General features: G+C 46.1%; 1 protein-coding gene across 2 annotated transcripts in view; it reads left to right on the forward strand.

Moving 5' to 3' along the window:
- The window catches only part of Slc25a12 (solute carrier family 25 member 12), an 80,561-nt gene extending 58,369 nt beyond the window's left edge, over window positions 1-22,192 (forward strand). For both annotated transcript variants that reach the window (XM_038338149.2, XM_038338150.1), the window contains 9 exons: window positions 2,235-2,316; window positions 3,915-4,073; window positions 6,891-6,943; window positions 7,183-7,263; window positions 14,653-14,793; window positions 16,631-16,769; window positions 19,600-19,758; window positions 19,887-19,977; window positions 21,153-22,192. In XM_038338149.2, coding sequence (XP_038194077.1) covers window positions 2,235-2,316; window positions 3,915-4,073; window positions 6,891-6,943; window positions 7,183-7,263; window positions 14,653-14,793; window positions 16,631-16,769; window positions 19,600-19,758; window positions 19,887-19,977; window positions 21,153-21,351 — 1,104 coding nt within the window. In that variant the 3' untranslated portion in view covers window positions 21,352-22,192. The remainder of the gene's footprint in view (window positions 1-2,234; window positions 2,317-3,914; window positions 4,074-6,890; window positions 6,944-7,182; window positions 7,264-14,652; window positions 14,794-16,630; window positions 16,770-19,599; window positions 19,759-19,886; window positions 19,978-21,152) is intronic.
- The last annotated feature ends 2,124 nt before the right edge of the window (window positions 22,193-24,316 follow it).

Genomic DNA, 24,316 nt, shown 5'->3' on the forward strand with positions numbered 1-24,316 from the left:
GAAAAATCTATATTGTTGAACGCAGGAGAAAACTCCCTTGTGAATAAGGGAATTAGTGGTTGCTTGATGCTTCTTTGGGATCATAGACCCTATTATTTTATAAGAATCCTCCACCCCCCTTTAAGATAGTGTCTCATTCTGGACCCCAAATTTACTTTAAATTTATTTTTTAAATTTTTATTTTTTATTTTATGTTTATAGATATTTTGCCTGTATGTATGTATGTATGTATGTACATGTAGTACTGTGGAGGCCAGCAAAGGGCATCTTTGGAACTGGACTTTTAGGTGGTTGTGAGCCTCTATGTGGGTACTGGGGACTAAACTTGAGTTCTCAGGAAGAGCAGCCAGTTGTAACCAATGACGATCTTTCCAGCCCTGACTTTGATCTCTTGATTCCTCGGCTTTTGCTGTCTGAGAAACTGGGATGACAGATTTGCACCCCCTTGCCTAACTTTAGTCTATATATTTAAATCCAGCTTTTTTTTCCCCTTGAGGTATAGTCTCCTGTAGCCCAGATGGGCCTTGAGCTTATCATAACTAAGCATGACCTTGAACTTGTGAGTCTCCTGCCTCCATTCCCTTGGAACTAGAGTTCATGTCTGACTTACCATGTCCAGCTAATGGCTTTAATTTTTTTTTTTTAGTTTTGTTTATTGTTTCTGTATTTGTGTGTGTGTGTATGAGTGGAGATACACACGTGTCATGGCACATGTGTGGAACTTAGAGGACATCTTTGGCAGCAAGTTCTCTCTTTTCACCCTGGCTTCTGGGACTCAAACTCGGATCATAAGGCTTACACAGCGAGCCCCTTAGCTGCTGAGCCATCTCGTCAGATGCCACTGCCTCCTCTTCTCCTTTTTGAAAAGCTCATTACAATGAAGTAGATATTTTATTCCTTCGTTCCAGAATCTTATAGAGCATAGTAAATATTCTCATACTGATAATGCTAAGTTCCAGACGCACACAAGTTACTCTGGTGCAGGATCCGTGGACTAGCATCTAAGTCACAATGAGATTTATTTTATTGCTTTATCTCACTGTTATCCCAGATTTTGTTAGAACTATGAACATGGGTAGGACAGTAGTCATTAGAGATTTAAGATGTGATCCTTCTTCTCTGGTCTGGAACTCGTAGAGATCTGCGTGTCTCTTTCCTCTGAGTGCTGAGATTAAAGGCCTGCTCATCACTCTAGGCAATTTTGATACTGCTCTAAAAGGAAGGTTTTTTTGGTATGGGCGGTTCATGCCTGTAATTCCAGTGCTTGAGAAGACAGGAGGGTCAGTGATTAAAGGATATCCTCAGCTATGTAGCAAGTTCAAGGCCAGCCTCGGGTCTGAGACTGTCTCAGAAAACATAATAAACGGGATTGGTCAGGTGACTCAGCATGTAAAGGCACTTGCCACCAAGCCTGACAATCTTAGTGTGAGCCTCAGAACCCACATGGTGGAAAGAAAGAACTGATTGCTGAAGGTTTCTTCTGACCTCCGCATGTGAGCTATGGCTGCATGTGCCTCCTTCCCTCAACGCATATACAGCGAACGAATGAGTGATCAACTATTAAAAACAAGAAAATATTTAAAATTATCAGTTAGAGAGGAGTAAATGTTATCTGCTGGTATATTTGCTTACCTAAGCGGTTCACTTCTGGGTCGGCTAGAAATGGGTCTTGGTGATACATTGCTTGCCCAAGCTCCCACGAGGCCCTGGAGCCAATCCCTACTACGGTACAAACAAGCAAACCTCTCAAGGATAACAAGTATTCCCCAGGAGCAATTCGTGTCTAAAAATTAAGAAAATGCCACGCTATATTTTGCTGGGTATGGTTTTGTTTGTTTGTTGAGTTTATTTAATGTTTTTTTTTTTGTTTTTTTTTTTTGGTTTTTCGAGACAATGTTTTTGAGTGTTTAGAGAGCATATATACTCCATGTACCACATGCATGCTTGGTGCCCTCGGAGGGCAGAAGAGGGCCTGGGATTTCCTAGAACTGAAGTCATCAGGCCGTGTGGGCCGTACCCAGACTGGGTCCTCTGTAAGCGCAGTGAGTGCTCTTAACTACTGAGCCATCTCTCTAGCGCTGAGATATTTATTTTCCGAAAAACACTAATATCCTGTTTGCTTTCAGTTTTAGATTTTCTTTTTTTTTTTAACCTGAAAAATGGCAAACTGTAGCATTTTCCCCAGGCAGAACGCTTTTTCAGACTTTTTTTTTCTGTTTTCTTCCTCCCCGCAGCAATCTCCTGGTTTGGGCAGGCCTATCTGGCTCCAGATTGCGGAGTCCGCTTACAGGTTCACTCTGGGCTCGGTCGCTGGAGGTGAGTGCCGTGTTGCTGGCTCTTTCGGGCCTGTCTTGCTGTAACATTATCCCAGCAGATGGGACGGCTCAGCAAAGGTGCAGTTCATTGTTCCTGGGGTCAGGACTGTGAGGCTTTCCACAGGCTCTTTATTTCAGGAGGGCTTGTCTTAGCATGGCCGTGGCCCTCCGGCTCCAGTCTGTCTTCAGCATAAAAACCTCTGTAATGACGGGAGAGTCTGAAGCGCATCTCTGCACTCACCTTAATTACATCAGTTAAGGCCAGCGTGAAAAATGGCGACTAAAAACGGAGTTTACGGGGTCAGGCCAGGGGCAGGGAGGACGCTAAGATGGGAGATGCAAACTCAGAAATTCGTGAACTAAAACAACCTCTCACAGAGAATCACAGCGGCTGGCTTGTGACTCTTCTTTCCTTTCTCTGGCTTCAGAGTGTCCAGATATGTTGTTTATTTGCTAAAAAGAATCCCTTCTCCCTCTCTGCTCACAGCAGAAATTAGAAAGCCTGTTTAAAAAGGTTTTCATTTTTGTGTATGCGTGTGTGAGCGTGTGCAGGTCGTGGTGTGCATTGTGGAGGTCAGAGGTCAACTTGTCCAGAGTTGGTTCTCTCCTTCTACCGTGTGGGGTCTAGGATTAAACTCAGGTTGTCACCCTTGGTGGCAAGCACCTTTGTCTGCTGAGCCACCTCTCGAGTCCAAGATAATTTTACTTCAATAATCTGTAAAGAAAATGTATAAAACATGAAATTGCTTTGTTGAAAAAAAAAAGACTCCAAAAAAATGATTAAAATGCTCCGGAATTTTTAAAGCAAGCTGGAACTGGTGACTAGGATTTTTTTTTCAGCCTCAGTTTTAGAAAGTGCCAAGTGTTTTCTGGTTTTCAACAGCCCCAAAATAGAGCACTCTAGGTCCTATGAAATATTTCAGTCGCCAAGAAATTCTAAAGCGTGACTATAGGTTTTTGTTTGTTTGATTTTCAACCAAATTCTATATATAGAGGTTGGATCATGTCAAGGATTTTTTTTTCTCCAGATGGCTGTATCTTAGATTACTTTACCAAAATGTTTCAGTGAACTAAACTTTAAAATTACAACCACTTAGCTTGCGTACCATCATTGCATAGTTATGAAGAAGGAGCAGGTATAATATTTAGGCATTTAATAGAAAATGAGAAGAAACGGTACCCATGCATGAGAGCTTAGTGTCAGGTAAAGGAAACTGAGGGCCAGTTTTCTAATGTTGGTTGGTGGTGATTTGAGAATCTACTTTCTAACTCATAGACCAAAGGTATCAGGTTTTTTTTTTGTTTGTTTGTTTGGTTTTTTTTTGGGGGGGGGGGCCTTACACACGCTAGGTAAACTCTTTGCCTCTGACTTACGTTGTTACTTGAAGGTGCTGTTTATGGACCACACTGACCCACTGGTTGCTATTCTGCCATCTTTTGGCTCTATTAATAAGCAAAAGAAATATGTAATAAGTCAGCTCTCTTTTGTAAGAATAGACAGTTTTGTTTGTCACCTGCAGAGATGAGATTTGATGTCCTTATGGATGCTCCAGCCTATTGTGTTCTTTTTGTTGAACCTAAAAATTGTTCTGTTTGTAGCTGTGGGAGCCACAGCAGTATATCCCATAGATCTGGTGAAGACCCGGATGCAAAACCAGCGTGGCACAGGCTCTGTGGTTGGGGAGCTGATGTACAAAAACAGCTTCGACTGTTTTAAAAAAGTGTTGCGTTACGAGGGCTTCTTTGGACTCTACCGAGGTGAGTAAGCAAATCTCAGCCGCGGAAGCTGGCCATGTTTCTGTCACCATCAGTAGATTTAAGTCACTTGTTATGGAGACCAGATAGGGCTGTTCCCTCACCCCTACCCCGCTCCCTTTTCTCAGTTTCCCGCCTTGCGTTCTTTCTCAATAGTAGTCTGCAAACAGGTGTCCCCTTCTCCTTCCTGCCGTTTTAAATTCTTGGGCTCCAAATCCTGCGTATGTGAGCGTGCTCTTTGAGGGCACTGACCGGCAGAGATGGAGAAAGGAGAGCTACACTAACACAAATTCCCCGTGAAATCGAAGCGAGGTGCTACTTGAAGGTGAGTTTACCCTGGGTATATACTTGCTTGAACAGAAATGCCTTTTTTTTTTTTTTTTCTGTCTTTTCCAAGGAGACCCGTGATAAGTCTTTTCCAATTGGGTCATCTAAATTTTTGAAAGGCAGGGAAAGCTTAGGGCCCCAAGCTTCAGCCAGTCTCCCTTTCCTCCCCATGGCAGGCAGAGCACCGCGTTCCTCTCTCTCGTGGGGACTCTTACTGAGCGCCTGACTGTCGCATCCCAAGCTGCAGCCCCGTGTAGAATTCTCCCCGGCCCCAGTGGGCTTTGTAGGAACTTGTCTTCTTGGAGAGAGGATGGCTTTCATCTACATGTTTTCACCTTAGAATTTAGGGTTCCTTTGCGGGGGAGATTAATTTTTTAATCCCTTTGGGCGCCACTTGGAATTCTTTGAAACACCATGCTCCGGTCCCGGCATTTATGTAATTTACTGTACGTGTTTGTTGGCATTCCCAGGCTGACTAGTTGCCTGCACCTTGTGAGCTCTGTCGAACTGTTTGGCTGGGAACTTTTCCTAGAAAAGAGAGACTGGGATCGAACGGGTGGGCAAGAGAAGAAACACCTGTAGTTGGCATCATAGTCAGGCACTTGAGTGGACACCTTTAGAGGCGAGGAAGGCTTGTTTGTTGTGGGCCCTCTGTATGGAGTATGCTTCTGAGAGCGAGTATATTCAGATCACTTTGGCTCTGCAAATCCCAGCCACATAACTTGTACTACAGAGGCTACAGCGGCTACTGTCCCGGGTGTTCAGGGCTGGCGGTGCAGACTTGTTTTAAATGGACTTAGCTCTTCACACCTAGATCTCACATAACGGGGGAGAATCACGGCGGAATGGCACTGAGGTTGTTCATGTCTTTGACATCTCCAGTCTTTCACCATCGAATAGTGACCTTTCCTTAATTAGTGTGGTTTTGAGTTACAGAGGGTGTCTACAGAGAACTATTAGAACTCTAGCCATGTCGTGTATACCCTTCTCAATAGATAGATACTTCTAGTAGATTTTGTTTGGAAGAGCTATCATATTAATTAAGCAAGCCGGGAAGGATACCGTTGACTTTATTGAGGGTCTAAGCTGATGAAATGGGCCCTTTAAACAAGAGACTTTTGTATGAGATGATTGTAGGAGCCCTGTCTGGGAGCACAGGGATGGTTGAGATTGTCATATATTGCTTAGAACTGGCCCATTGTTCTGTCAGATAACTGACAGAGTTGCTGACAGATTTGCTAAATTTCCTTGCAGCCAGCAATGATAAAATGACACAAACCAGTACTGTATTAACATTCCACAAGCGTTAGGGAGGAAAGTTGTAAAACAGATACGCACGCTGACACCGTTGCCCCGGAGCGAGGCTAAAAGTAATAGGGTCTGAGGATCAGGGAGGGAACATGGGAAGAGTGCCATCTGCTGATTTATTCTCTCAGCTCAGTCCGCCGCCCGTGGAAGGTGTGCAGGCTTGCGTTTGTCGCTGGTAATTCAGTGTGACTGGCAGTGGCCTGTCTGCAGGACTGCTTGCTGGCTCTCCACTTCCGGAAAATCACTCTTTGGCACCTTCCAAGGAGGCCTAAGAGAGAGCAGCAAGCAAGACTGTGGGCAGGAGTATCACTCACCCGGTTCTGAAGCTATACGATGATGTGTTTATTGCTAGCATCTTTTAAAAACTTATGCAAAAGGAAAGGAAGAAAGAAATAGGCCAGCAGCTCTGTAAACCCGCGTGCTCTGGAAAGCTGAGCTTCACGGGCACCTACAGTTTACACGTGAATGTGCTTTTCCAGTTTCCGGCCGGCCTGGGAAATGTATAATGATTTCTTTTGTTTTGAGGAGAGTCTTCTAAAATGCCTTAAGCTTGGCAGATATTAGTAAATGAAAATATAACTGGCATATGTTTTCGCTTATAGACGATGCCCACAAACTGATACTAAAAGCTGCAGGTTTTTTTCTTTACAGTTGTGGCTTTCTTTTAAGTAAATGAGTGCTGAGCCTCTCTGAAGAGAGGATAATGGGAGCGGGTAGCCAGTAGCAGCCTTGCTCCTTTGTGCCGCGAGGAGTCTATAGCAAAGCCTGGCTGTCCTTAACGCACACCGCTGCCCCAGCTTCTCTCCTGGCCTTCGTGGGCTGCTGCTGGGGGCAGGGGAGATTCAGTTATGGAGGGGAGAAAACCCAGAGGCTCCATTCTTCCCTTGCATACTTTAGGCAAGATGTTGGATAGCGAGGTTTTATTTATATATTTATCTTTATGGATGCTAAAGAAAAACATTTATAGCTCTGAGTAAATGACATCATATATGACTGGTAAATTGTGTATATATGTATGATTTATATATTTATATAATGCATATATATATATATATATATTTACTTAGGATGACCTTTTCCCCATTTAGATGAAAACCTTGAGATACTTAGTGCGTACCTTTGAGGGAAACACTCCCTTGTTGTTGGGCTTGTTCACTCACACAAAGATCCTCTCTTTCTACCCAGGTCTGATACCCCAGCTGATAGGAGTTGCCCCGGAAAAAGCCATTAAACTGACAGTAAGTTTCTTGTTGCTGAACCGATGTCATTACTTAGATTGTTGTGCAGCCAGCAGCAATGCTGGTGAGACTGGCACACTATCAAGACCCTTGTAAGCATTTTCACATCTAGGAGACATTTAGTAAAAAATTTTATGTTTACCATGAGACAAGTATTTTGATAATTCGCAAATATGATGGTGTGCGAGCAGAGGAGATGGCAGGAAATTCTGATGCACTGATCTTGTCTTCGTAATTAGGTTAATGATTTTGTCCGGGATAAATTTACCAAAAGAGATGGCTCCATCCCGCTGCCGGCAGAAATCCTCGCTGGAGGCTGTGTAAGTGTTCATCCTGAGTATTCCCTGCGTAAATATATCCCTCTAACCCTTTTACAAAGTAGGAATGAAATGCAAGTGACATTTCCTCTTTAAATTTTGTTTTACTACATTTTTCTTCAGTGTGTATGTGGGGTGCATACCTTGGTGTTTGTGTGTGACGGCCAGAGGACAGCTTTCAGGAGTTGGTTGTCTCCTTCCATCGTGGAGGTCCTGGGGATTGAACTCAGGGCTGCAGGTTTGGCAGCAGGCACCTTTACCACTGAGTCATCTTGCTGGCCCCACATTTCCTTTTAACTCAGAATCACCTGAGAGGAGTCTCGTAGTCATTATGCTTGAAAATGGGTGCGTGTGTGCATGACAGGCTTGGCTGCCTTCCTCCGGAGAGCTGCCACCTCTTCTGAGACACCATCACTCGCTGGTTTGAAGCTCAGCAATTGAGGCTACTCTGTCTGAAAGTGAACCCGGGGATCTTGGTTCCTTCTTCTTCTTCCTCCTCTTCTTCTTTTTTAAGTTTTTGTTTGTTTGTTTTGAGACAGGGTTTCTCTGTATAGTCTTGGCTGTCCTGGAACTTACTCTGTAGACCCGACTGGCCTTGAACTCACAGGGATCCACCTGCCTCTGCCTCTTAAATGCTGGGGTTAAAGGTGTGCACCACCACCCTGTGCTGTATAATCTGATTTTGAGTATTATTATCATCAGCTTTGTTTCTTTTAAATGTCTGAAACTCTATCTCTAGACTTCAATATACACACACACATACACACACATACACATATATATGCAGATATGATTTTTATTTCATGTGTATTTTGCTTGCATGCATGTAAGTGCACAAGTGTGCACTCAGTGCCCATTGTGGCCAGAAGGGGGTTTCCCATCACCTGGAACTGGAGTTATAGCTGTTTGTGAGCCACCACGTGGGTGCTAGAAACTGAACAAGTGCTCTTAACAGCTGACGCAGCTCTTTAGCCCCCTTCTGACTTCTTATATTCTTAAGTTTTGTTTTGTTTTGTTTTTTAAATATCAAAGGAAATGCAAGAGCAGGTCGAGTTACTGTCCATTTCTCTCCCTGGGACTCTGAGTGCGAGGGGGCTGGTTAATTGGGCCCTTCAGTTTTATGTGTAGGAATGAGTCTGCCATTGTAGTTTAATTAAGCCTCCTTGTGGCGCTGCAATGGGGCAGGAAGAGCCTATAACTATGTTGTGGTCATTGGCCAAGATTCCGAAGCCAGAGACGGAGAGTGCAATTCTTGTAGAGCTCAGATAGTCTGTGTTTAAGGTGTGAGCACGGCATTGGCTTTAGACCGACCAACGCCATCTAAGTTTGCAGCCCTGCAAACATTATGTGTGGTGTGCGCCTCACAGTTGCGAATGTGATCTGCTCGAGACTTTCATAGTTCAGTTTGGTCCTGAACATGTTAATAACTTCTGGTTGAACTGGCCGGAGGTCTTGGCGAAAACCTTCTCACTCGCTCACGAAGCCTGGGATGATGAGGTCGGTGACCTTAGACGTTTTAATTCAGAGAAGATGTCCCTGGGGTCAGGGGGAGCAGTTGCTCTGGGCTTCTTCATGATGAGACTTGTCAGCGGGACCCTTGCCTCGTGTGGGGGATGCGGCCAGGCTTGTGTGTTTGGTTATACGCCATGGCTGTGTGTGCTTCCTTAGGAAAGAGACGTACTTGGCTCAGTTTATCATTTATGAAAGGTAAATGGTAGATGAGAATAAGCCCCCGCCTACATGTGCCCACTAAAGTGTGCTCCCCTTATATTGTTATTAGATGCTATAATTGTTTCACTTCTTTGCAAATCATAAATTCATTTTATAGGTGTTTTTAGCTTTCACTTCGTTAGGAAGCTTCCTAACTCATATTGACCACAGCACACACAGACAGACCCGTCTGTAATTGCTTGAAAGCTAGGCATCTTTTGTGGTGGAGGGGTAGTGTGTGCCTGTAATTCCCGAAGTGGGGAGGTTAATTCAGGAGAATCAGAATTTCAGGGTTATCTTTGGTTACATATGGGTTCAAGGCTAGCCTAGGCTAAATGAGGCCCTGTCTGGGAAAGAGAAAGAAACAAATATATTTTCTTTTCCACACAGCTAATTATTTCTGTGCTGTGTAGAGGATTTTGGTCCTAAACTGGCCCGGCCTCTTGTCTGACCTGTGACCCAAGTGGTTAAGCCATAATGAGACGTGTATAACTTTGTTCTTGGTGTGGACTCTTGTTTACAGGTGCAGTCTAAGACGCCCTGAGGGTTTGGCTGATACTGAGTCACGATTTATTTCTGGATCTTAATCCTAACTAATGCTTGATTGACTGATAGCAGGAGACTTAGTGATGCGGAACTCCAGGCAAAGAGGAAGGAAAATGTGCATTATTAAGTGGTGATGTATTTTTTTAATATTTCTATTTTATTTTTTGACACAGAGTCTCACTATGTAGCTCAGGCTAGCCGTAAACTCATAATGCTTCTTTAGCCTCCTCGGTGCTGGGGTTACAGGCACACACCACTTACAAAGCCTGAGTTTTCTACTGACGAACCCTCAGACTACAGGGTAGAAGCTTGTCAGAGCACAGCCCACCACTTCTCTCCAAAGTCAGCAAACTCCACCAGAGAATAAAGTCTGAGAGGAACGGACAAGCCTCTGTTTGCAGACCAGCACGCACTTCGGGGTAGAAGATGACCCTGAATGAGACCAGTCAACCGTGTGAGAAGCAGTTTTGCAGGGACCTGATCCAGAGTCCGTGCCCTCAGTGGTAGTGACCAGATAAATGTGTGGTGTCCCTGGGGTGGGGGTGGGGGTTATCTGAGTGCTGTCGCCACCACCACCACTGAGTGATGCCCAGTTGCTCTCCTCCCAGCTACCCTGTTTTAAAACTACTAGTTACTTGGGAAGGAAAGATCTGGCTAAGCTGGAAGCTCTTCCCAGCAAAGGGATCAGCAAGGGCCCAGGCCTAGTTTCTTGTAGATGGGGGGGTGGGGGGGGAACGTGGTTACCATGAGAATAGCGTGGAAATTTCAGATCTGCAGGTACATGTCCTGCTGTTGAGCTTTTCTTTGTTTTTGTTTGGAGACAAGGTCTCACCATAGAGTCCTGGCTGGTCTGGAACCCTTTATATATTAGGCTGTCCTTCAACTCCTAGAGATCCTCCTGCCTCTCCCACCTGAGGAGTGCCGGGATTAAAGACGAGATTCACCACACCTGACTTGCCTATCTGTGTTTTTAATCAGGGTGTGTGTGTTAGGTAAGGGTTCCAACCCAAGACCCAATGCAAGGAAGCTTGACTCTACCGTAGTCCTCCTGACGCTGTGATCAGTTTAAGGTTTTTTTTTTAATTATCATTACATTTAGTGTATGTATGCTTATGTGTGTGAGTGTGCACATATGTGTGTGCATGCGAACATGTTTGAGTGTACATGTGTGAGTATGAGTGTTTGTGTGAGCATGAATGTGTGAGTGCATGCATATGTGTGCATGTGACATTCATGCGAGTGTGTGTGCGTGCGTGTGCGTGCGCACGCGTGTGTGTGCTGGTGAACAGAGGACACCTTGCTGGGGTCAGTTCTCTCCTTCCACCCTGTAGGTATCCGGGATGGCAGGCAGGCTGGCTTGCGAGCCCCTTTACCCACTGAACCATCTCGCTGGCCCGCTACAGTCACTTCTCACACATGTGTGGTAAGGCTGGGTATGGTGACTCACACCAATCGCAACTCTCAGGAGGCAGAGGCAGGAGGATGACTTCTAGTTCAAGGCCAGCTAGAGTTACGGTGTGAGACGTCGTCTCACAAAACGAAAAAACAAAGCAAAATAACAACGACAAAAACAACAACAAACAAAAACAACCAAAACAAAAAAACAAAACCCCATGTTCCATAGCTATATAGAGTAATAATAGCACAGTGAGCATCCATACACCTGACACCCAACCTAATGGAAATACTGCTTCAAGCAGTAGAGACTTTTTGTCCCAAGGTGTACATTTTGTAGGAATTATCTCATTATTATCCTTAAATAGGGTGGATTACAAACCCACTGTGACCCCAAGTGCAGTAACTGGCCAAGATGGAATTCAAGCCTTGACTGACCTAGAACTCACTCTGTAGTCCAGGCTAGCCTTCAACTCAGAGACCCGCCTGCCAGTTTCCTGAGTGCTGGGATTAAAGGCGCACACCGCCACTGCCTGGCTGTTTGTTTTGAGACAGGGTCTCACTATGTGAGCCCTGGAGCTCACTCTACAGACCAGGCAGGCCTCGAATTTACAGAGATCCTCCTGCCTCTGCCTCCCACAAGCTGAGATTAAAGTGTTTGTCACCACATCCAGCCTGTGTTATAATTTGTGTGTGTGTATGTTTGTGTACACGTTTGTGTGTGGTGTATATGTGCATGTGAGTGTGTGTGTGTGTGTGTGTGTGTGTGTGTGTGTGTCAGAGGCCAGATAAGGACAAGGTCTCTCACTGAACCGGAAGTTAGGCTGGTAACCAGCAAGCTCCTGTCTCTGCCTGCTACAGTGTTGGGGTTCCAGATTTACATAGCAAAGCCTGGCTTTTTATACGGGTTCTGGGCACGAACCCGTGGTTTCCTGTCTGCAGAGCAAGCGTTCTCACCCACCAAGCCTTTCTCACTCCATCAGAGTTTTAGATAAATTAAATAGCAACCTTACAATTTTTTTTTTTTTTTTTTTTTTTTTTTTTTTTTTTTTTTTTTTTTTTTTTTTTTTGGTTTTTCGAGACAGAGTTTCTCTGTGGCTTTTTTGGAGCTGGTCCTGGAACTAGCTCTTGTAGACCAGGCTGGCCTTGAACTCACAGAGATCCTTCTGCCTCTGCCTCCCGAGTGCTGGGATTAAAGGCGTGCGCCACCACCGCCCGGCCAACCTTACAATTTTTAAAACATTTCAGTGCTGCTAGATATAATTTGACATGATCCTAGTCCTAGTGTTTAAAGTTTAAGAATGTTAAGTAATTTTAAAAACACAAACAAGCATTATTGAACTGATAGAGAAGTTCTCCTTAAAACTCCATACTACACAGGGCTGATCCGATGGATACGTGCCTTGCTCCGTTATCACTGTTCATGGTTGCCACGCTCCCTTGCTGGGAGATCCACATTGACAGTTTGCTTCTGTGTTCCAGGGTATCCTATGGATGCCGGGATGTTCAACTTCAATGCAGACAGCAATTAATGTGACTGCATGTGTAACGTGCTCTGTTGGCTTTCCTTTCCTCTGCTTTATTAAAGAAAGTGTTTTACTTGTACACTGCGAGATTTGAAGGCATGCACAGCTTAGTCAACTGCAGTCAAGAGTATCAGATGAGAGAAGAGAATCTCAAGAGAGGGAGTTGGGGGCAGGCAGGCGGGATGTGATGACTCACCAGTGGGTAAAATGTAAAGGGACAGGCTGCGTGCCAAGGTGCATACCTTTTCCCAAGGCAGGAGGCAGAGGCCGTGGGTCCCTGAGTTCAAGGCCAGTCTGGGCTACATAGAGAAACCCTGTCTCAAAAAACCAACCAGCCAAACAAGCAAACCAAAAACCACAGAAGGACTTTGTGTTTATTTAAACATAATATCCGTATTTAACACTGAGCACCTGAAGGCCGGTGTACTGTAGTGGTGAATCTGGGGAGTATGATAAAAAGTATAGTTCTTTTTTTATCTTAATCTGCCTTAATTTAGAGCATAAAGAATGTTTCCCCCCAAATCCGGTCATTACAACCATTATTTTAAAAAAGCGATTTTAGGGAAACAGTAAACTTTTCCGTTGGTTTGGTCTTTAATTCTAGCTACAGGAGTAATTACTTGGATTATCATTTTAACATAATTTTTCGCCCAGCAATCCTTTTGAAAGTATTGTTCGCTCAGACTGAAACATTGAAATGCTCCCTTCTGCCTGCAGTGCGGCAGATTATGGAAGGAAGACATCCAGGGAAATCAGCATGTACAGTGGGGCCGTGCATCCTTGTTGAGGGGCCTGTGTGCCTGCCTGCTGGTGGTCTGTGTTGTGTCGGGACAAAAGGGGATTAGTTCCCCCGGGGGATTCAGGACAGTCAGCTGCCCAGAGGAGGAGAGGAATCCAGGGCCAGTGTGGCCCCAGAGTATTAGGAGCCACCTTGCTGTCCTTTGGAAGGGGGTCAGAGAGGGTGATCGGCAGATGTGGAGGAGGAGGGGTGGAGGTCTGAGATGACATCTGGACACCTGTAGAACTGCCCCTTCTTACATAAGAAGCACACTGCTTATTTTACAGGGACATGCGCTGCAGCTGAGTTACGACTGTGTGATGACTATGATTATATGAATACCATTACAATTATGAATATTGTATGAATATAGTTTTGATTATATAATGTAAACAGCTGTAGTTTAAGACAAAATGGCACAAATGAGATTTCTTCGCTTTATGAAGGGATGATATATATTTTATGTGTGTGTGTGTATCTGTGTGATCATGTATACATGATCATTTATATTAATTACAGAAACCCAAAAAGGAGTTATAGCAGTTATTTTAAATATTCTTTTTCCCCCTCTACTACTTGGCAGATTTCAGGTGCAAACACACTCCAGTTATTTGAAAATCAAATCTGATGCTCACCCCAGAGTGTGGAATGTGCCTTTGCTCTGAGGGCGTCACACTCCGGGTGACTCAGAGTTCCGCTTTCCAGCTCTGTCTTGGATTCCCCCCCCCCCCCCCCGGTTTTGTCTTGGAATGATACTAAAGTCTGCCTTCGCAGGTTCCTTCCTTTTGTGTGGGAGTCACTGGTCCAGCCCAGAGCTCTGTGCATGCTCACATAGAGTGTAGAATTTGACTCGGAGGAGAAGTCTGGCTGTAAAGGCACCTCTGTGGGGCTAACGTTGTGTTCACTTGTCCGCAAGTTGGCTGACCGAAGACAGCGCTCTTCCGGAGCTTTCCGGAGCTTTCCGTTCACCCAGAGCCAACCACCTACATCTTCATTCCTTCTGTTTTCCAAATTGGGTTTATTGATTTTGTTGTCTTGACTATGCTTGAGGTGATCCCTGAAGGGCAGTTTTGAGAATGGTCTTGACATTTCAAATTGAAATAAACCTAAGTCCGGCCATGGTGGCCCACATCTGTAATCCCAGCACCCTGCAGGCTGAGGCAGAAGGATTGCTGTGAATTCTAGCTTAGACCGAGCAACCTAATGAGTTACTCCCAGGCCAGTTTGGGCTACAGACTGAGTGAGACCTTGCCTCAGCTGGACCCAAACCTAAAGAGAGATTGACGTGAGGTATATCTCCATGAGATCTCTCACACTGAGCACATGTGAGCCTCTCCTTCCCCAGTGTAAAGTGAAGACATCTGTGGCTTTTCCTTCTTGGACACCCCCAGTCCAGCTCCGACGTGGCGAGAGCTTGTCTGTCTCCCTTGCTTGCAGGCTGGAGGCTCGCAGGTCATCTTTACCAACCCACTGGAGATAGTGAAGATCCGCCTGCAGGTGGCAGGAGAAATCACCACTGGGCCCAGAGTCAGTGCTCTGAATGTGCTTCAGGACCTGGGGCTCTTTGGGCTCTACAAGGTAGGTCGATTTCTTTGGCTAGCTGAGTGGAGAAGCCGTGGCACACAGTATAAACATGAAAGAACGTAGAAGCCAGATGACACCCCCACCCCCAACTTGAGAAGCAATCTTATCCGGCAGTGTGACCTATGACCCAAATGAAGCCAGTGCCCTCGGGTAAAGGTAGCAGGATATACACAAGAGAGTTCCTGTTGACAGATTTAGCTTCTATGGAACTACATGCAGCGCATCTCTTCCATGGAACAACTGGTTTCAGGCTCACAACCTTCATCCTGTGGGGCCTTGAGAAGTTTCTTTGGTACTCAGGATGGGTTGGGGCTGCAGAGAAACCTTGTGCCTATTCTGAGCCTTAATAAATTCTCTTGTACCAGGAGGGGCTTCTCTTGTCTTAGTCATCTGACCATGGTTTAAAAAAAAAAGATAGAATTTGACAGGATTCGAGTCTTTAAGAAGTTAAGTGGGAGGATTTGTCAATAATGAATTCCATTAAAAAACAACAGCAACCACTGTTCTTGCACAGGACGCCAGTCAACAGATTCCTCCCGGCGGGTACCCTTACTGCCATCACCGCTGATCAGGTGTAATGGAGCAGAAGCCAGTGTTTTTCTTTAACGAGCAGAGTTTTTCTTTCTGTTCCCTTCCCTGGTAGAAGGGGAGATGCGGAAATTTCACCCCTATAGAGGACTGTGTTTCCACAGCACTGAATTTATTTGTGGATCCATAACCGCTGAAATGTGTAAATTTACCTCTGCAACTGCAAATTAGAAATTAGGAACATCTAGATTAGAGCTGCGCAGCCACAGGGTGCCCAGGAGCCTGCAGCGCTGCCAGGCCTGTCTGTCTGTACAGAGTGCCTCCACTCTGTGCCTTCCGCCCACCCTCTTCGCCGTCCGTGGAGATTCCCTTGGAGGGCAGAATGTGTAAACATTGGTTCTGTCTGGATTACCCTGTAAGAGTCCTTGGGTGTTTTCGTTTTTATAAAAACAGAGCCATCGGGGGAACCCAGTGCTTGGGTATAGCATTTGTCTGTGAGGCAAAACTTGAGGCCTGGGCTGGCATGGGTCTCTGGCAACACTGAGGAAGGTTCTCGCTGCCCTCTCCATGGCCAGGACAGGCTGTCTTGAGTGGAACGAAGACTTTAGGGTTTTTCCTCTCCCTTCCTTAGGACAGATGCCCTCCTCCACTGCCTCTGGCATTTGGCCTGGCACTCCCAAGGCTTGGAACTGATTGAGACTGATTTGGCAGTTTGTTAGAGTTTTCTTTTTGGGGGGGGGCGGGGGGCGCTTGGGAATCAAGCCATTCATTCTGGAATCTTATCCTAACACTTCACCTCTTTCCCCTTCTACCCCATCCCCACTCAAGCTCCCTACCCCCACCCGCAGCAGAGCTGAGCAGGCCAAGCAGCCTGGGAAGTTTGAGACTCTGTATGAATCCTAAGATGTTGCCTTGCTCAATGCACAGAAAGTTCCAGTTATACAGTGCCAAGTTGCAGAGACCTGCAGCAGAGTGCCCTTGGCGTTAACTCTACTGCGCTTTAGTGTGATCGCCACGACAGAAAACAAATGAAAATTTCAAACCCTAAGTCTAGCACTTCTAGAAACGCTAGAAAGCTCTCTGTCGCCAGGGTTAGCCCGGATACCCGTTTTCCTTTGGAAAGCTTTCCCGCCACGCTTCCTTGCTCTGTACCACTATCCCCTGCCTAATTCCCCTCATATCACTCCTAATGCTGTTTGAAGGACATCTCAGCTTGCTTGTCACCAGTGCCTGCCCGCTTCCTGTTTGGCCATTCAGACCCTGTTTACACACTGTTTCTCACTCTTTCCTCACCGTGTGACAGGGTGCCAAAGCGTGTTTCCTCCGAGACATTCCCTTCTCCGCCATCTATTTTCCCGTGTACGCTCACTGCAAACTCCTTCTGGCTGACGAGAGCGGACGCGTGGGAGGCATCAATCTCCTAGCAGCTGGAGCCATAGCAGGTAACCATGGACCGTCTCTTAAGAAGTACAGAGTCTCTGACTTCGCCCTTTCTTTCTGGAAGTTATTGTTGGGATCTGACTTAGCTGGATAGAGCCGCCTTTGCTCCTTTGTGGGATATGCTAGGATTCTGATGAGAGTTAATTACATTTGCATAATGTGGATAAACAACTTAATGCAGCTTAGCAACTTGGAGCCAAATTAGATCTGCCCATCTAAATTGGGCTTTCATCATTAGCACGGTTCTTAGCCTCCTGGGCTCCTGAAACCATGGGTGCAGCCAACTAAGGTGGTTGAAGGTCTTTGGCAGATCAGTTTCTCTGCTGATCCAGTGCTGATGTTCAGGCCCTGCCTGTCCCTGTACTTGTCCTGTGGTGAGGAACGTTCCTGTTTTGGCTCAGAAGCTGAGCTTCACGAAGCTATCTCTCTTGCTCCCACAGTTCTCCTCAGACCAAAGCAGCAAACTTCCCTCGGCCCTCAACTCTGTTTTCGTCTTTTTATCTGACCTCAGCGTTCGGTTTGGTTAATGGTTGCTTCTCTAGTAGGCTGAGTGCTTCAGAGGGTAGGGCTTTCATCGCGTTCGTCTGGCCTCCTAGTGGAGGCTCAGATGATGGATTACATGAAGATCTTCATCAGGTCTTCACCAGATGAGAGTCCATCAGGAAGAGGAGCGTGGCAGTCAGGAAGGGCTCAATATGCTCTTTCTGACTCACAGCAAGGGGGGTGTTTGAACGTGTCTGTGCGTGTGTGTACACATGCATCTTCTTACTCTTAAGTTACCAGGAACTAACTTGGAATAGAAGAGACCAACCAGGCATCCTTAGATGCTGCAGCTCACTGAAATGACAGGGAAGGAAGAGGCCCGTCTGCCTTCTGCACAGCCAGTAATGAGCCCACACAGAATCGAGCATGGCCAAGACTAGGCTCCTGGTCCCTGCTTGAATCTTTTGTTTTGTTTTGTTTTGTTTTGTTTACGTGGGGGGCAGAGATAGGCTCTATGAGTTTAGTTCCAGAACAGCCAGCGCTACATAGTGAGAACCTGTCTCAAAAAAAAAAAAAAAAAAAAAAAGAAAGAAAAGAAAAAGAAAAAAAGAATAAAAAAGGATTAATTTATTTTTATGTGTGTGTTTGCCTGCATGTATGTGTATATAATGTGTGTATATATATATATATATATATATATATATATATATATATATATATCGCATGCATGCCTGTTGCTGGAAGAGGCCAGAAGAGGGTATCAGATTCCCCAGGACTGGAGCTACAGACACTTGTGAGTTGTGTGGGTGCTGGGAATTGAACCCAGGTCCTCTAGAAGAGCAGCCAGCTCTCTCAACCACTGAGCCACCTCTCCAGCCCCACTGCTTGGCTCTTAACTGCTAGCTTAGCCTCTTCTACTGCTTGCCCTGGGTATGGTGTTTTATCTTAGGAGCCCTGGGTTCTGAGAGTGTTGAGATGGATACATTGTTCTTGCGGTGATGACAAGGGGCAACTTGTTTTAATAAACGAAAACCAAGGAGCCAGGGCTTTGAGCCCTCACCTGGGGTCCAGCACATGCTTTGCCCCTGCTGACATGTGTGATCTCGGTTAGCTGAATGAGAACTCCTGGCCAGGTCACCTGCTTAACCCGGCACTAGGGCCCCAGCTCCTTTCCTGTACTCAGCAGACTGTTAGGAAGGGGGCGGCATCTTTCCTTCAGGCTTTTCCTTGTGTTTTATAAATCATCAGCAAAAGCAGCCAGGGACGTCTGTCTGGTCACTCACAGCCCGGCGTCTGCCAGCGGCCACAGAACCATGCATGCAGTTCCCAGTCTCACCAGCTTTTTGCCTGTAGATATCTTCGGGGTTTTCAAAGAGGAGAGTTTTTCTAATTATTACCAGTCAAGCTTCAATAGCAGGTATTGGGAGCATCTGCAGAGCTGCTTCAGAAGGCAGGCAATTTACCCGCTTTCCTCTGAATGGGGTGCTGGGTTGATCCTAGGGGAGCCTTGGCTTCATTCTCTAACCAAGCCCCCTCGGGGCCACCGGCTCCATTTGCCTAGCGAAGAGACAGTGATATTTAAGCTAAATTGAATTCCTTCCCCCCGGGAAGGCCATGCTGCTCCTTCAAGGTCTGTTCTGTTTTATGAACAAAAGCTACACTTGAGAAACCCATCTTCTGTATCCTCCTCCTCCTGCTGCTGCTGCATCTCAGGTGACCCCAGGGAGCTGCAGCACAAGGAAGGAAGAGCAGCCTTTGGGTGGTTGGCTCGCTGGCTACTCTTTAACCGGAAGAGTTGTAATGACTTCTGTGACGTCAGCAGGCCCGAAGGGAGGGTCAGTCACCTCTCTCTTAGCACCTCACACTGGCAAATGTTCTGATGCTTTTCACACTCACTCCTACAGTGTGTGGTTGACAAGAGTCAGCCAAGACCACTACGGTTCGGTGCCACATACATTCTGTAGGTCATTACATCGATGTCCTCTCATATTATATATGAAAATACTTGTGTCTTATTTAAAGATGAAAAATGTAAAAGTAGCTGAGGCTGGAAAAGGAGCATGGGAACTGTCCTGTCGCTGTTATTACATTTATTATGTTTTTTTTCTCTCTCATAGTTCTTTGGGATGGTGCAATCAAGAGCGGTTTCTTTAATTCAGACAGAAAACCAAAACATTTTCTCCCTGATTCTTCAGAAGCAACTAGCAGGCTTGGGGACACTTCCTCTTTCCCTTGGTGCCTAGGCGCCTGTTTAAGGAACTTTGAGTTTCCCTGTGGTCATAGTTGTGGATTGTCCTGTTGGATGTATGACATCCTGAGGATGAATTAAATGTGGCTTTCTCCTCCAAGGTGTGCCCGCTGCTTCTCTGGTGACCCCTGCTGATGTTATCAAGACAAGATTGCAAGTGGCTGCCCGGGCTGGTCAGACAACCTACAGCGGGGTCATCGACTGTTTCCGAAAGATTCTCCGGGAAGAAGGGCCATCGGCATTCTGGAAAGGGACTGCAGGTAGCTGCTGGGGGGGGTCCTCCGGAGTGGCTGTCTCGCTTTCACGTCCTTCTCCCCCGTCACTCAGCGGTAGCCTTGGCACAGCCATCCCGGTGTTAAGTCTGCCCTACCCTGTTGTTCTTTTCCAGCGCGAGTGTTCCGGTCCTCCCCTCAGTTTGGTGTCACGCTGGTCACTTATGAACTTCTGCAGCGGTGGTTCTACATCGATTTTGGAGGCCTGTAAGTGCATCTACTTCACCCAACCCAGACCAGTGCTTGCTCTGTTCACAGAGCCTCTTGGGGAATGCTGAGAAAATGGATACAACCGAGTGCATGGAAAGCAACGGGCTTTAAAAGTTCCCATGTTGGAGTCAGACCTTACCAGAGTGACTTGGCAGATAGCATTCAATAGCTATTGGGGACATTTTAGGGAGGTGTTGAATGGAAATGCTAGGTGAATAGTTGTCCTATTTTTCTAGTGAGATTGTGCATTATTAGTTGTTTAATATGGCCCAGAAACAACCCAGTGTGCAGTAGCATGCTGCCCAGGTGACAGTTCCTCATTCCCCATCCTTTAGTCCGCAGATGTTCATACTGCTGGTTCACGCACATGGTTTCAAAGAGAAGCCACGCCAATGGGTCAGTCATGGTAGGGGGAGGGCCCCCAACCGAGCTGCTCCAAGCTCAGCACTCAGAGTCTACCCTAGGGAGAAGAGCAATTGCTTGTTGAGTCTGCAGGGAAGCTGAATCCAAAGCAAGAAGCAGTTACTAGCTGTCGGGGCAGAGGTGCCAGTAGTGTTGGGAGACTCCATCTCTTAAGCCCGCGAGCGCCTCCCCTGCTGAAAGCCTTGGTAGGGAAAGAGCAGTTGAACCAAGTAGCGGAGGGACCCATAGAAAAGATGCAGGAGCAGCAATTTCATCATCCCACTGCACAAATACCGATATTTGGCTTTTCTGTAGCTTTAGAGACTGTGGAAGCAAGAACCAAATCTGTTTCTCTTTTAGTGATAAACTTTAAGAGCCCACTGTTTAAGAAGCTTTTAAATTATATCAACTTACATGCTTTTATGATAGATTTAATGCATGCCTCCTGCATCAAATTAGAAAACAGAAAAGTCCACACATAGCCAGCTTCCCAAAGATTTTATTAACTGAGCGCATCTTCTCCTGATCGTGTTCGGAGAGTCAGCTCATGTACACATATAAGCACTGAAGGTGTGGCCATTTTTCTTCTCTACAAGATCTGTGAAAGCAATAGTGTGGTGAGTCTGGAAATCACAGCTTATGCAGAAGAGGTGACACGGAGAGAGCTGAGACAGGCTTCTTCATAGTGTGTGGGTGCCCCCCACCATCCATGCTCAGTGTCAGCTGCCGTCATCAGCCCTGAGCTCTCTCTGCCTTTTCCCTGTCCGCAGCAAACCTTCGGGCTCAGATCCGACACCGAAGTCCCGCATCGCAGACCTCCCTCCCGCCAACCCCGATCACATTGGTGGCTACAGACTTGCCACGGCCACTTTTGCTGGCATCGAAAACAAGTTCGGCCTTTACCTCCCCAAGTTCAAGTCTCCTAGCGTGGCTGTGGCTCAGCCCAAGGCAGCAGCAGCAACTCAATGACGTGGCAACTGCAGACCGAGGCCCAGGAGAACGGCCGGTACTGTGTCCAGTCAGCTGCATCGTTCTGTCTGCGCTGGGGTCAACCACTTTCTATGCGACCTATACGTGTATTGTTTATAAAGCGATCATACGCCCAGGGAGAACCGCAGTGCAGTTTCAAGCTTTAGTCTTACCTGTTGAAATGGTTTCTGAGCCTTGGCATGAATTCCGTGTTCTAGACTCTGCTTCGCACAGCTTGTCCCTCCAGTGACTGTACATATTGTACATCTTTGTACAGAGACACCTTGGCACCTCATCCCAACAGATCACATTTATAGAAATGTTAACGCAGTTCTCGGTGGCTTGAGCTGTACAGAATGTTTTGAAAGTGTTTTATTAAGAATCATGTAAGAATAAATGCACTAAAGTTAAATTCATTCTCCTCTTGGTGGCTTGCGGAAGTCAGCTGCAGCGTTGAATGTATCCGACTCCAGTTTGCTTTCCATCCTGGAACAGGAAGGGGTTTGCTGATAACAGGTAGAACGAGACGATGCTCGCGGCATTGAGCAAGAGATGGTTTGAAACGGCGCACGCCCGCCTGTGGATGCCGGAGGACCAGCCGATGACTTGTGTGCACCGTGTGTTTCCAGTCATTTGTTGCGGAGTGCAAGCTTCCCGTCAACCGGAAGAGGCTGCTCCTGTCCTCACACCCATGGCAGCAGGGTGGGCTCCAGCTCGGCTCCCTTAGTTTGCTTTCCTCCTGTGCAGCAAGGTAAAGGCCAAGATGTTGAAAGAGCAAAGTTTGGACGTTTCCCTCCGTATGGTATGATACGAATCAAAAATAAATGCACAGCAAAATGTCTGCGTGGAGTCGGTTTCCTTCATCGGTTCCCTCATGGTGCTTTCTGTCTGATTGGCTGACTCTAAGTGACAAGTGGCCCAGCCTGTGCCCCTCCTACCTTAGGGAAGGTGGACTTTGCTTTGGAGTGAGGGGCGTGAAGCAGAGCTCCTGTGTGGTGGTCTTGCGGGTCTGGATCCTCACAGGGAGTCCCCATGGAGACTGCTTACTCAGAAGGTTTCTCGCCCGGGGTCCACTTACTCACAATAACTTCCACGCTCCAGCCACACTTTGCTACGGCTGTTCCCTGACAGGTAGTGACATCAGGGCCTGTTTACTTTGGCAGAGTGCTCTACAAAAACATGGCTGCGCTAATGACCAGGATGTGAGGAGGAGATATATATATATATATATATATATATATATATATATATATATATATACACAGATGTATGTAGGATTAAGGGAAAACCCGAAGATGGTCCAAGTGACCCAGTGCCCTACTTAGTACCCATCAGTTGGGGGCTGACAGCCTTATGTCTCAACTCTGAGCTCTAGTCCTAGGGACTCTGAGTCCAACGAACAAAAGATATTTAAAAGCAGGCTCTTTTTCTTTCTTTTCTTCCTTCCTTCTTTCCTTTTTTTTTTTTTCTTTTTTTGAGACAGCATTTCTCTGTGTAGCCTTGGCTGTCCTGGAACTAGCTTTGTAGACCAGGCTGGCCTCGAACTCACAGAGATCTGCCTGCCTCTGCCTACCAAGTGCTGGGATTAAAGGCGTGCGCCACCATGCTGACTATTAGACCTGAACATATAGCATAATCACTCGGTAAAATCACTTTTGCCATGCTTGTTACAACTATACAAGAAGTCCGTGGATATGAAATTGCATATATGAGTAATTACATAGATGGAGGAAGATGACAAAGTCGCCCACTCCCTTCTCTTCAACCTCTGTTCCGTGTCACTCCTTGCTGACAGGTTAAGGCATAAAGTTGTGATCCGTTTTCCATACATCTCCATCTGTACATATTTATATATTTAGAACTAGACTTATTCAGTGTTTGTGTGATTTCCGTGACTTTTCTCTGTATGAGTGTAAAGTCTTTCCACGTCGGTTTGTAAAACTGCATCCTGAATTCTTTAAGAACAATCATATCATTGTTACACACAATACCGTGGTTTGAGCAGGACTCCTTTGTGTGCGTGTCGCGAGCAGCTGTGCTGGTATTCATCACTCGTTCGTGAAGCAGACGACTTTTATACTTTTTATACATCTTGCCACATTGCTCTTCACGAAGGTCTTCTCGTTTCTTTCGGGGTGCCGAGGTGACTGCCCGATATTTGTAGGCAGACCGAAAACAGTGGGCACTGTTTATTTTTATGTTTCTAATTACAAATGGGCTTGAGTAAATGTCTCTTCAGTTTGTGTGGTTTGGTTTCTTTGAGACAGGGTCTCACTCTTGTAACCGCAGAGTCTGGGAACTCCCTTTGTAGGTCAGGCTAGCTCTGAACCTGTACCAGCCTTTTGCCCCCCCTCCCAGGTGCTGGGATTTAGGTGTGGGCGGCCCCATCTGCTGTCTTCTCATCTCTGCTGCTCACCTGTGGTGTTTTCTTTTTATGAAATATACAGAAGGCTGACGAAATGTATGTATGTATGTATGTATGTATGTATGTATGTATGTATGTATATCCACACAGAAACATGTACATGCTTGTGTTAAAACAATAGTCATGTGGTGACCAGAACAAGGAGAACGTACCCCACACCCCAGAAGTTACCATCCACTCCTCGCCATTCTACCCCCTCCACCCCATCCCTGCCAGCCATTCCCTCATTTCTCTATGGTTTTACTACTCACAATTACAACCCTAAATACTAGACTCCCCATCCTTCTTTTTGAGACAAGATCTATTGTAGTCCAGGCCGGCATCCTACTTGTGATCCTCCTGCATCAGCCTTCACAGTGCTGAGATTTTAATAGGTCTGGACCACTAAGACTGACTATCTATCATCTATCTATCTGTCTGTCTGTCTGTCTGTCTGTCTGTCTATCTATCTATCTATCTATCTATCATGTGTGTGTGCGCATGCACACACGCATGCACATGTGCACATATGTGTGAATACCGGTATGCTGGTGCCACAGC

The sequence above is a fragment of the Arvicola amphibius genome, chromosome 7 (genome assembly GCF_903992535.2).
Source record: "Arvicola amphibius chromosome 7, mArvAmp1.2, whole genome shotgun sequence".
Classification (NCBI taxonomy): domain Eukaryota; kingdom Metazoa; phylum Chordata; class Mammalia; order Rodentia; family Cricetidae; genus Arvicola; species Arvicola amphibius.